General features: G+C 32.8%; 1 protein-coding gene across 1 annotated transcript; it reads right to left on the bottom strand.

The window, feature by feature from the left end:
- Positions 1-1,424: 1,424 nt before the first annotated feature.
- On the bottom strand, positions 1,425-5,513 carry LOC130714757 (uncharacterized protein ycf23-like). Its single transcript, XM_057564705.1, has 9 exons — positions 5,193-5,513; positions 4,679-4,744; positions 4,133-4,207; positions 3,987-4,049; positions 3,791-3,850; positions 3,470-3,559; positions 3,274-3,381; positions 1,915-2,037; positions 1,425-1,784 (listed from the first exon to the last, which is right to left on the bottom strand). Exons 1-9 carry the CDS (start codon positions 5,388-5,390, stop codon positions 1,650-1,652), a joined length of 918 nt encoding a protein of 305 aa, XP_057420688.1. The 5' UTR covers positions 5,391-5,513; the 3' UTR covers positions 1,425-1,649.
- Positions 5,514-13,899: the final 8,386 nt, after the last annotated feature.

The raw sequence follows: 13,899 nt of genomic DNA, 5'->3' as shown, positions 1-13,899 counted from the left end.
AGAGGCACTTCAAGGCATTGCGACGAATATTAGGTCTCACAGTTTGAGGCAATAGTGATTGTTTAGCTTGTGTCTAGTATTGGCATTTTGTGGGTTTACTTTGCTGTTTTGGTTTCTTTGGGGTTGCTTAGGTGCCACTTTGAGTTTTTTTCTAGCTTTTGCTCTTTTAGGAGTTGTTTTTAGTTGACTGATGATTAGACTGTCCCCTTTGTTTTCTCTGAGCACTTGTCTCTTGCTGACTATATATCTGATTATATATATAAATATATATATATATACATATATATATATATTCTCTTTTTCTTTAAAAGAAACCAAAGCAAAGTGGAGTGAAGAAAGATTTGAAAAAGAGACGAGTAAAAGAAACAAGCACTAAAGGAGGAGCGCGAGAGTGCTATCACTCTCTATGAGATTATAGTTTTTTTTAGAAAAGAAGATGATGTGACTAATTGTGTGAGAGTGTGAATTTTAAGTAGGTCACTGTCTAAACGACGACTCAGGTTTATTAGATAGAAAGTAGATTTCAGTTTTTTTCTTTAAAAAAGATTCGAAGTAGATTTTAACATTTATATGAAATTGATTGAAAAATACTATAACACCAAGTTTTTTCCGGTCAGATATAACCAAGTACAACATAAAAAATTATCATTAAAGGTTACAAACTATTGAATCCAAAGACAACAAACGCCTTTGACCCCAAATGTCACAATTAACTAAAGCAAATATAAATGAAAACGGTTCTGCGAGACGCTCCATCCGATCACCCCTGGGTTGACTGTTGTCTCCTCACCCAATCAATTATAAGGACGATCAACCCCGCCCGACCAACCCAAGTAGTTGTGAACGAGCGAACAAGACGATGGTACGAAGCTCGAGAAAGTGCTAAGCACTCATAACCGTCTCGAACCACGTAATCCCAAGTTCTATAAAATCTAAAGGCTTGGAGAACATAAGGTACATATAATCTATCTCATTTCTCAATCCCTTAAACCCATGTTCTAATTCGAGCGACAGAGTATCATCGCAGGGACCCCTCCTGGGCACGATGGACAACAGAGCACCATGAAGATTATCATCTCACCACTCCCCTTTACTGGAGTTTCGGCGTTCCTCCTCAATCAACACCCTTCCAAGTGATTTGGTTAGATTTGTCTGGCCACGACCTAACATGAACACGCTTAAGATACTAGGGGCTGGTTATTTATCTAATTGAGAGGACTCGCTATTAAAACTAGAAAAGAGGAAAGATCACAAACCATCTTTTGATGCTTAGAAAAACTCAAATGTCCCAAACTATTGTGAAGAAGGTTTGGAGATGGAGCAATAATGCAAGTAACAAATGGTGTCGAAAGAAGGTAAAGGCCTTGTGAGAATTATGAGAAGGTAATCAGTACTGTTTTGAAGAAATTGACCTATAATTTTGAGAAAATATCCTGAATTTATGAGATTCTAAAAAAACTCAATATGAGAGTGATGTTTAGTAACAAATGTCTGGTGCAACAAGTTTCCAAATAGACACTCTCTTTTCAGATTAGAATAAATTCTACAATAGAAAGGAAGAAGAAAGGTGGATCCTAGAAGTTGTCATGCTTAAGGAAGGATCCAAATGTTCTTCACAAATTTTATTCACTACCTACACCACCTTCATACTACTGTCTGTTAATTTCCACTTCATGTGTTGCAGGGCATATCTGAAAGGGTGTCTTCAATGAATTAGCAATGCTTCTGACCTCAGCAATCATGGCAACCACATCATTTAGTCTATTAACAGCAGAGCCCACACCCTGTGATCAGGAAACACACTGAGTCACTGATCAATAACATGTCTCTAGAAAGGTGAATTTCAACTAGTTTAAGTAGGTCTGTGAATGCTATAAATAGTAAATTGGGAATTTTTTTAATAAAAATGTATACCACTCCAGCAGCTCCAGCAGTGATAGCCATAGGTGCTGTGACAGCACTTAGCCCAGATGAGCACATGACAGGTATCTTAACAGCTCGCGATATAGAATATGCTGCTGCTAAAGTTGGTGTTGCCTATAATGACCAGTGATTAGAATTTTCATAATTTAATGAAAGGTTTGTTACAAGAAACCATGATTAATCAATGCAGCAATCATTGCTCCTTTTGTTGAAATCCAACAGCAGGGGATCTTTAATTAACATAAATGAAGAGAATTCTTTATTGCTTTCAGGGGTGAAATAATAGCTTCAGCATGGACTTTTTCTATAGAGAAAATAAAAAACAACCAAATGAGCTACTCTGAAAGGCAGAGGTGTAATTACATTGATTAAAGATGCTATAAAATTTCTAGAATTAACTAGATATAGCTATAAAACACAAGAATGAAAATGGCAACCTAATCTAGAATTTCCTAGTGCTTTCTGTCCTAGTATAGAAGATTTTAGTTGTATTAATTGGATTAATTGGATGTATCTAGAAAATCTAATGGCGTGCACAAAGCTTAACAAATAGGCATTAGGTGTGGCATTTGTGAAAGTGTGGAGAAACACCAAGTTCTTTCAGGCTTGTTTCCGTTTAACTATTTACCAAAGCCATTTTGTACTATTCAAATACTATACAAGTGGTATCAAAGTTCAAATGGCCTCATAGCCCATGATCCAAAAAAAGGGAGTAAAAAGGAAAATAAAGAGTTAACACAAAAATAGATGGGGCTCAGTGAAAAAATGCTACTATCAACTAAAAAAAACCATGGGGCCTTGAGAATCAAGTTCTGACGGAAGGAACACAAGTCCACACTAACGACCTTCAAGGCTTCATTTGAGTACAAACCCAAGCAAAAGCAAGTCTAACTCGACTAATACAATTAGACTTGATGGGGAGTGTTGAAAAGAGAAGTCCCACATCATTGTGTTTACAACCAAAATCGTAGTATATAATTGAGTGTGTACAAGTCGAAGAATGTCGTGAGGCATTTTTGGATCAAACCACACTCACCAGAAATAAATGAGCTACTTTGGAAGGCAAACGAGTAAATACATTCAAGCACATAAACATAGCCGGCATATCAAGTTGAGTTGTCTAAATATTGTTTCTGACTATAACATGTTGATTTATAATGTGGAAATTGGAATGTCAATGAGACACTCAATCATCTAGCAAATCTCCTGGAAAACTTCATTGGCTGTTTTAAACCATTTGTATTGCCACAACCAGCCTTTTTTAGCCTTACATTCTTGAATTTCAAGTATTGAGAATGTAGGCAATCAGGGGAAAAAGCATAAGTAAACTGAACATATTTTTCTAGTTACCTTCTCAATCAAACCCAGTATACCAGACTTTGTAGGATTGGAACATTTTCCTCCCTCGGTTTGAATAATATCCACGCCTTCTTGTTCCAGTAACTCTGCGAGCTTGACCTGTTAAGATTTTAGATTTCGTTTATTTATATACACAGGTAAGCATCAGCATATTGTGCATTAGGAAAGTGAAATTGCTGCTTCTAACCTGATCAGGGAGGCTTAGTGTGTGAGGAACTGTAACAGACAAGGCGATAGAAGGAAGTAGCCTCCTTGTTTCCTTTGTTAGTATTAGAATCTGCACAGAAAGGTTGATCATGAAAAACCAAAATAAGCCAGTTACAAGCTTCTATACGTCTTCCATTAAAATTAGTAACAGCAAGCTAATTAGTACTGTTTGAGTTATTCAGAGAAATTCAGAAAGAACTAGTTGAAAGTCCAAAATTAACTCTTCTGGTGTAATATGTGGCGGTTGACAAACATCACACATTCTAAGTGACAAAGTTTCTAAGTGAAAAGCACTCTTTACCTGCTCTGGAGTAAAAACTACTCCCTTCTCATAGAATGAATCGTAGTTTCCAATCTCAACCTGCCAATGCCATTAATCATGCCAAGAAAAATCTTACAACGTCCATTCTAATATCATTCATGGTTATGCCAATGGGATGACTACAATATGAACTTGGAACTGAGAATGGAAAATGGAACGAGACAAAAGATCGAACCATTAGTGCTCCTGCTTCAACTGCAGCTGGGAATGTTGCAGGATCTACAGAAGAAACACAAACCTGCAAGAACCATTACTATAATAAACATCAACCTTAATTCACTATAATTGGTCAAGACATCCATAAGAAAATCATGAATATACCGGACAAGAAGTTAAACTGATAGCTAGCTTGACCAACTCCGGGTCACATGCTATATCCACGTGAGTCGCTCCCCCCTGTAAGCACAGGGCATTACAAGAAATTCTCATTAGCATTAGTATGTTAGTTTGTACTGTCAAGTATTTTACAGAAGAAAGAAACCAAAATAAAATATAATTTAGAATATGGTCTAAGACTTCAATTAAAAATTCATGAAGATGCAAGAGAATTCCCAACACCAGATACAAGATCATTCTAAATCTAGCTTATCAAATTAAAAAAGATCATTCTAAACCTCAAGAGTCTGATAATGAGGGGGAATAATTCATATTCACAGTTCCTTGGTCATCAATCAGATACAGGGTTTTAAATAGCAGCATGCACCGCGACCACAATTGCCGCTGCATCAACATCAACCTGCATTTATCTACTATTCCGCAATTTTACAATGCCACAACCGCAGTTTATAACCATGATCAGAAACAAAAGAATTGCATGGATGAAGTTGGGGGTCATAGATAAAATGAAAGATGAATGAAGTAAAGAACCTTGTCTGCAGCAGTGACAACAGAGGCAACATTGTCTTTATCAAAATTATGCAAGCCTGAGATAATCTTCAAAAAGAACCAAAGGTTTGTTAAGACATATAGTATAAATAGAATTATATTATAGTGAATGAATTCAACCAAATGGAAAAAAACAAGCAATTCTCTGTTTAGTATTTGGCATATCTCCTTTGTTTCCATGACTTGCAGGACATGAAATTCTCTTGTGTCACAACTCACTTGTATATTTCAGTGCAATTTGTTGATTGCTGTCAATTAATTTCCCCATTTTGTTCAGAAAAAAAAATACAGGTAATCATCCGTGAAAATAAAAATTCAAAATGTTTTCTAAAATCAGTCAACATATCATATAGTAGTCATTAGTGAAGGTAAGATGTGACTTTCCATTGTTCTCAACAGGATTGACCTTAAGAAACATTACAATTCATATCAATGAAGAAAGTCAACAAAATGAGCAGATAGAACAGAGAGTAGGGAAATTTGGGTTTTGCTTTACCTTGAGAGCTCTTCGTTCCTGGAAATCCTTCAAAACAGTTTCTTTGGTGGATGACAATAGAGCTCTGGTAGTGAAGCAGGCTCTTCTTTTCAAAGGTGGACAAGGCCTCCAAGTTGAACCCAATAAAGGGTTGTTGTTGTTTGGCTTTAGAAGGGTGTGAGAAGGAGATGAAACTGGGGTGCATGTTAAGGAATGCATGGTATCAGTTCAGAGGCAAGCAAGGTTGGAGTGAGGAGGAACACTGCAAGCAAGAGAGAGAGAGAGAACAGAAGAGATAAGAAAAGATGGTGGCAAGATTAAACTGTCAGGTTCATGAGATATTTTCCTATTGAGGGTCACTACTCACTAGTGAGGTAAGTTGCTGTGTGGGAAAAAAAAAACATTACCAATGTTGTTGGCATCCCAAGGCCCAAGAGAGCCTCGATAGGAGTAACATGCAAATCTTACAATGAAAATCATCTTTCACACCTCATTTCCATCCAACACCTAAAAAATATAAGAGTAAAAAGACACACTAATGAAAAATAGGATAAGTCATGTAATAAGAAAAGAAGAAAAATATATGAGGAAACGGTGTGTAAAAATGCTTTAGAATTTAGATTAGACTTAACTATACCTTAAAAATTGACTTAAAAAAATGAACGTTTTTCGATACTTAACATTTATGGTATATGAGTGGCTCAATAAATGAGTTTATAATAGAATCTAATATTACATTATAATTTGAGTTAGCTGTAATTCAATCTGGAAAAATAACTTAGAAATGAAGGTTGTTCTATCATTTATAAAATCGTATTTGCTCATTCCTTAGAAAAAAAATGAATTAAAGTCACAAAATTTCTCCTGTTGAACCTGATAACATTGCGGTTCCATCCACACAAGCATCCAAAAGTAGAAACTGGAAATGCTCTATAGTCTATATTCATCACCATGAAAACACACACCTTTTGTTGCTTAGTTGTTGAGAAATGTTAGGACTCAATTCCCACACTTTTATATAAAAAGTTACAATTGGAACACCCAACGTATGCTTAGCTCAAGTGTTGATGTTGGAGTAGGATTTGAATTCCGCGCGTACGTGTGTGTGTTTTTTTTAAAGGATCCATGAACCAGACACAATATCCTTGTACATTCTCTGTTTCCATGGTTTCTTTCTCTTCTTTTTGTGACAATTAAGCATCCATAATAGATATGAAAATATAACAGGTAAAAGGCTTTGTTTGCATCAAGTCCCAAATGGTCGAGAATGATTGAGTGAAAGAATATTACAAAACTGTTGAAAGAGTAATTACATGAAAGAGAAGCAGACACTTGATGATACTAAAAAAATCAAAAGTTGCAACCACAACATAGGTAAAATAAGCAAGCTCTGAAAACAAGCACAATGGCCTCAAACGCGGACAAGACCTTGAAAACCACGTTGTCCGTGAAAGAAACCTGCAAAGCTCTAAGCCTCTTCCACTTGAACAATGAAGGCAATAGAAACTTTAACCTCAAAGTCTCTTTCCTCAGCCTCTTGAAGAACCTTGATGATCCTGATCTCCTCTTGACAATATTGCCAACAACCTCCATGACACTACTGCAGTAGTGATGATTAATTATGTGAAGATATGATATATATGATATGAGAGATCTTCCTCTTTTGCTTTGTGGGTTTAATAGTTTTCTTTGATGCAAGAAAGAGGGAAGTGGGTTGTGGTTATATTGGGAAGAAAAGGAAGGTTCCACTAGTTAGCATTGGCTTAATGTGAGTGACTTTTCTTTGGACACACGACATGTGGTTATGTGTGATGGACTTATGGTCGTGCTTGGTGGTTTGTGAGTTGATAAAAACTGCTCCTCCTCCGCGTTTCTTGATCGAGTCAAGTCCAACGTGCGTGCTTCATTATAAGATAGGAAAATTATTTCGTGAATCGGTGCCAAGTGGGTATATCACTTGCCTTGATAGTTGTGATATATATATATATATATATATATATATAGGTGTGTGTGATTCCATCGGCGGATCGATCCAGAAATTTGACGGAGTTGGGGCAATATATACATATCAATATCAATATATATATATATATTAGAAAAGAACAACTTCTAGCATGACGTGTCGCTCTCACATGTCAAGTTAGTGACGTGTCGCTCCCAGATTAATTCTCACATAATATTTTACATGTAAGCTCTTTCTCCTTGGCCCCACTTGCCACATGTGCCCTGATTTTTCCTTACCTTATTTCTCCTTAATAAAAAAATACATTTTTAAATTTTAGATTTGATTAGGATTTAGGTTTTTTATTTTTGATTTTATCTTAATTTATTTTTGATTTATTTTTAGAGTATTAGTTAATTTTTATCGTATTTTTATTGAATTTTCAAATTTTTAATTAATTCCGGATTTTATGAGTTTTTATTGTGATTTGCTAGATTTTGATGGTTTTTATCTATTTTTGTTTAGTACATTTTTAAAATTTAGATTTGATTATGATTTATGTTGTTTATTTCTGTATTTTATCTTAATTTATATTATTATTTATTTTTAGAGTATTAATTATTTTTTATGGTATTTTTATTGAATTTTCGGATTTTTAATTAATTCCGAATTTTATGAGTTTTTATTGTGATTTGCTAGATTTTGATAGTTTTTATCTATATTTGTTTAGTACATTTTTAAATTTTAGATTTGATTAGGATTTATGTTGTTTATTTCATGATTTTATCTTAATATAAAATCTGTGATAATTGATTTTAATCAATAATACATCCCATCAGCAAAAACCCTCTTAAAATCCTGCCTACCTCCACTATCTCCTCCATGGAATTCATCTCCTCCATGCAATTTTCATCTCATCTCTCCACTAAACGGAACCACCTCCACAAAATCGTCTCATCTCTCAACGGAACCACTTTGTCATCGACTTACAATCGCATCCATCCGATTTGTTGCCTTGGACTGATTGGGAAGGTTGCAGATGGAGGTTTCAAATTATTTTCTTCTTTTGCTTGCATAATATGTTATGGTTTTTTCAATTTTATTTTACTTTACCTTTAACTTTCATTCACTCATGTTTGACTTCAAGGTCAATTTCGTTCATCACTTGCCATGCTAATTTCAAATTCTTTTCTTCAGGTTTTTTTTTATAGATATTCCACCAAAAGAGATTCTTTGGAAGCCATGGAGGGTGAGTCCATTTTATATTCTATATGGAATTTTGCAATATTTTGATTTGTTTTTTATGTTTTCTGATTCTCCTTTGTATGTGATTCTATTTTATTCGTTTTTCTTAATTTGCATCTAAAATTTGTGTCATATGTTATAGGAGGTGAAACATTGATCTGTGTATGTTTTAATTAACCTAATAATTGTCAGTGAAGTGGATTGAGGGAGTGAAAGAATTGAGGGGAGAGAAAGGAGATGTTGTAGATTTTTTTCCTTGCAACTTTTTTATTTGGTAATTTTTTCTTTTTGCTTGCTTCTTGCACCGAGGAAATTAATTATTATTGTTGGTGCTTGCCTAGCATGACGTGCCGCTCTCACAGACCAAGTTAGTGACGTGTCGCTCCCAGATTGATTCTCACATAATATTTTACATGTAAGCTCTTTCTCCTTGGCCCCACTTGCCACATGTGCCCTGATTTTTCCTTACCTTATTTCTCCTTAATAAAAAAATACATTTTTAAATTTTAGATTTGATTAGGGTTTAGGTTTTTTATTTTTGATTTTATCTTAATTTATTTTTGATTTATTTTTAGAGTATTAATTAATTATTATGGTATTTTTATTGAATTTTCGAATTTTTAATTAATTCCGGATTTTATGAGTTTTTATTGTGATTTGCTAGATTTTGATAGTTTTTATCTATTTTTATTTAGTACATTTTAAAATTTAGATTTGATTAGGATTTATGTTGTTTATTTCTGTATTTTATCTTAATTTATATTATTATTTATTTTTAGAGTATTAATTATTTTTTATGGTATTTTTATTGAATTTTCGGATTTTTAATTAATTCCGGATTTTATGAGTTTTTATTGTGATTTGTTAGATTTTGATAGTTTTTATCTATATTTATTTAGTACATTTTTTAATTTTAGATTTGATTAGGATTTATGTTGTTTATTTCATGATTTTATCTTAATATAAAATCTGTGATAATTGATTTTAATCAATAATACATCTCATCAGCAAAAACCCTCTTAAAACCTTGCCTACCTCCACTATCTCCTCCATGGAATTCATCTCCTCCATGCAATTTTCATCTCATCTCTCCACTAAACGGAACCACCCCCACAAAATCGTCTCATCTCTCAACGGAACCACTTTGCCATCGACTTGCAATCGTATCCCTCTGATTTGTTGCCTTGGACTGATTGGGAAGGTTGCAGATGAAAGTTTCAAATTATTTTCTTCCTTTGCTTGCATAATATGTTATGGTTTTTTTTAATTTTATTTTATTTTACCTTTAACTTTCATTCACTCGTGTTTGACTTCAAGGTCAATTTCGTTCATCACTTACCATGCTAATTTCAAATTCTTTTCTTCAGGTTTTTTTTTTATAGATATTCCACTAAAAGAGATTCTTTGGAAGCCATGGAGGGTGAGTCCATTTTATATTCTATATGGAATTTTGCAATATTTTGATTTGTTTTTTATGTTTTCTGATTCTCCTTTGTATGTGATTCTATTTTATTCGTTTTTCTTAATTTGCATCTAAAATTTGTGTCATATGTTATAGGAGGTGAAACATTGATCTGTGTATGTTTTGATTAACCTAATCATTGTCAGTGAAGTGGATTGAGGGAGTGAAAGAATTGAGGGGAGAGAAAGGAGAAGTTGTAGATTTTTTTCCTTGCAACTTTTTTATTTGGTAATTTTTTCTTTTTGCCTGCTTCTTGCACCGAGGAAATTAATTATTATTGTTGATGCTTGCCGTTACAACTACAGAACTACATATCATGGATGAGATTTTACTGCTTATCTTTGTTCGCTCAAGCTATACTATTGAGGTTAGACTTTTAAAACTGGTGCTATCCTTTCTAATATGCTAAACGCCTAAACCAATGTTCTAACAATAAATTGATTTCCTTGGCTTCCCTGGAAACATTTGACATGAATTTATCCGTAGGTACAGAACGACAATGAGGTGCATACCTCTTTCTGACTACACTCTCTGATTCTCAGCTAGCTGAATATGAAACATGATTGATGACTCAAGGTCTTATCTTGCTCTCATTTCAAGTAAGCCACGAAACATGTGAGACCAGTACTCATGGAGGTTTGCTCAGTCCATTATATGTATATATTCACCAGATAAGAGATAGAGATGTGTGTTTGGTGTGGCACTACTGTGATGCATATGTATATATTCACCAGATAAGAGATAGAGATGTGTGTTTGGTGTTTCACTATTGTGATGCATATATAGATTTACTGACTTAGTTCATCAATTCTACATCTATCTATCATCATTACATATATTAAAAGTCACTTTTCGAAGGCAATATTAGATTTTATAATTAATCATTGTTCTACTATGGTTCAATTAATCAAACTTTAGTGTGATTGGAAGTCTTGCTTGCATGAGTGTGTAATTATCACATTACGATTTAGTATCAGTATATGTTTTTTATTTGGTTATTGTACTTTCAACAACAGTGCTACATAAAGCAAATAGTTGTTTTAGCCGTTCAACAAATATAATGGGTCTAAAATTTCTAGAGAGGTTTTCTTCCATTCATCTTCTTTAGTAGCATGTGATTAGTTTCCCCTTACAAATAGATCTGATTGGTTATGGAAACCACTGGAAGGCCATAGCCAAAAAGTGGCTTCAATTCATTCTTTGGCTTTCATATCTGTCTGCAAATTTGATTGCTATCTTTGCACTATCATAGCTAGATTGATGTTGCACATATTGCTATTATGTTTGGTGGTCTTTAGTCTATCCTACTCTAACATGTCTATCAATCTCACTTCATGAGTTCTTGATTTTCTGTTACTTAGAATGCAGATACGGCTGGAAGCTGCTGATTTGGAAGCAAGTTTCATTTGAATTAACATGAGTTCATATTAATTCATGTTAAAGTTGGACAACAATCAGGAATAGCACCTAGGATTGCTGCTGATTTGGAAGCAAGTTTCATTTGATTTTTTAATTAGAAATAAATATTTTAAAGATTTAAATTCAAAATGTGATACCTTGTTACTTTATGAAGCGTTTTTTTTATGCCAGAGAACAGACTCTGTTTGTAGTGAAAACAAAATTTGTATATGATGTTAGGCACTGTGTGGAATTTGTGAGTGTGTTTGTGGATAATTTATAAGAAAAACGGTGGTGATAGGGAGGTAGAGAAATCTGAGAGAGATTTTGATGTAAATGGAGATTTTTCTTTCTTATGAGATTAGACTTTTAACCCTTATCCACACCATTCGAAATTTCCATTACTATTATTTTCGACACTTATGTCACTGACAAATAATAATTAGGTTCTGATGTAATGTATATTATTTGTAATTGAGAATTAAGTAGTTGTTTTTAAGAGTCTTTTATATATAATTCAGATGCTAACAGTATGCACTCAGCTATCACTTGAGCACTAGAGCGAGTAAAGGGAGCATACTACGACTTCTTTACTATTCTAAATTTTTTTATCGCAGAAATGATCCGGTAAGTACAACAAGCTCAAAAGCAGAATAGCATGATGAAACTACTACATATTATTAATGAACCAAACCTTTTAGTTCCAAACTGTCAAGACCTTCGCTAGAAATTTGTTCTAAAGTACGCCTATTAGTACTACTATAAGAGCAAAGCAACATGCTTCTTATATTGGGAGATAGACAAAAGCAGAGGTTGCATTAGTAAGCTTTCTCACCTGGATCAACAGAAAAAGCAACTGAAACTCGATAGATGAAAGTTGGAATGACAAGGTTTACTCTTAGCGCCTGTTTGGTGACCAGGATAGGATAGGATAGGACAGGATAATAATCATATCCTGTTGTTATTTGTTGTTTGTTGCACCAGCAGGATATGATAACACTATCCTGTCTTCTATCCTATCCTGTCAATCATGTGTAAAAGTTATCCTGAGGGGGGAGCTAGGATAGAGCAGGATAGGATACCAGTTTTATATTTTCTTTCAGTATCTTAACTCCAAATTAATTTATTTTAATATTATATAATTTATAATAATATTAATTAATAAATATAAAAATATTAATTTAACTAAAATAAAAAAATAAATAAAGTTATTATTCATAAATAGTAAAAATAGACTACTCACTTACAAATATTGATTTATTAATAATAATAGACTAATTTAATATTTTCATCTCCTATTATTTAAAAATTATTTATCTACTTATATAATAATTTAAATATAAAGTATTTTTGAAATAATAATATTTTTAATTTAGTTAATTTTTATTGTTTATCACGTGTCACAACTAAGTGAAAAACATTGATTACAAATATTGATTTTTTAATAGTAATAGATTAATTTTTTATTTTCATCTCCTATTATTTAAAACTACTTATATAATAATTTATAATTCAAATATAAATTACTTTTCAAATAATAATATTCTTAATTTAGTTAACTTTTATTGTTAATTATCACGTGTCACAGCTAAGTGAAAATCAATCGGTTAACTGCATAATTTTATTTAAAATATAGGGTATCTTCAAAACAATAAAATAGGCTAATTAATAAAATTTAAATTAATTTTATTTATTTTAAAATATAGACTCATTCATGAAAATGTAAAGAAATTAAATTTAATAGAATGATCAATTTTAAATGTATTTTTTATTCAAATATAAATCTGATACATTTTTCCTTATCATATCCTGTCATTATCATGTGCACCTCAAACACAGGATATGATAAGAGTCTATCCTGCTCTTATCCTATCATGTTGATATCCTGTTCACATATCATATCCTATCATATCCTATCCTGACCACCAAACGGGCCCTTAAAGTCTTCGGCAGGAGGAGGATACAAGAGATCGACCTTGAAGCAAGCAAGGTATGGTGGGTGTCATCATCTTCATCGATATTACCCACCAGATAGACTTGAGAAAAGACTTTCAGGCATCCTGAGAGTAAGGAGAAGCTGGATCTAAATGTATTAGAAAGAGCCTAAAAGCTTTTATATATAGGAAGAATATTTTACATGAAAATACTTCTACATAAAAATAAATGTTAATAAGATTTCATCGGAATTTTTTTTTGTTACAAGAAAAACATAATATAATATAGTTTGATGTTAATTTTTTACTACATAATAATATAGTCCACTTTAATTTTTTTGTACAAATTATTATAGAATAACAAATTTCGCGGTACATTCTTTTTTTTCTAAGATTAAAATGTGTTCTGAATGCTTTATTGGTGATTCTTCATATCTATAATTTGTGTTACTGTCTTTAGGCTCATGAAGAATGTGAAACGACTTCATGTTGATATGCAAACTTAGTTTATTTTATTGTGTAAAAAATGAACTCGCATAATCACGTACATAAATAATTTTTTCTCTTTTTTTCATTGTAGATTAAATCAGCTATTGTTTATTAGCCATCATTAAACTACATCCCCTAATATGTTTTGCATAATTTGATATTTGGTTAACCAATTTTTTTATTAGTTATTCAATTGTACGAAGTTCAATCTATGCAACAAGGGTTTTAATTTAAGACTTTTTGTCCACTTTGCTCATC

The sequence above is a fragment of the Lotus japonicus genome, chromosome 4, assembly GCF_012489685.1.
Source record: "Lotus japonicus ecotype B-129 chromosome 4, LjGifu_v1.2".
Taxonomy (NCBI): Eukaryota; Viridiplantae; Streptophyta; class Magnoliopsida; order Fabales; family Fabaceae; genus Lotus; species Lotus japonicus.
Note: the sequence above shows the minus strand (reverse complement) of the source record. Positions and strands in the feature narration are given on the sequence as shown.

Excerpts from the sequence above, each read along its gene's own strand:
- LOC130714757 (XM_057564705.1), bottom strand. The coding sequence starts at position 5,390 with ATGCATTCCTTAACATGCACCCCAGTTTCATCTCCTTCTCACACCCTT. Across the intron at positions 4,745-5,192 it reads AGGAACGAAGAGCTCTCAAG|ATTATCTCAGGCTTGCATAA; the intron begins GTAAAGCAAAAC and ends TTCTTTTTGAAG. Across the intron at positions 4,208-4,678 it reads TTGTCACTGCTGCAGACAAG|GGGGGAGCGACTCACGTGGA; the intron begins GTTCTTTACTTC and ends CTGTGCTTACAG.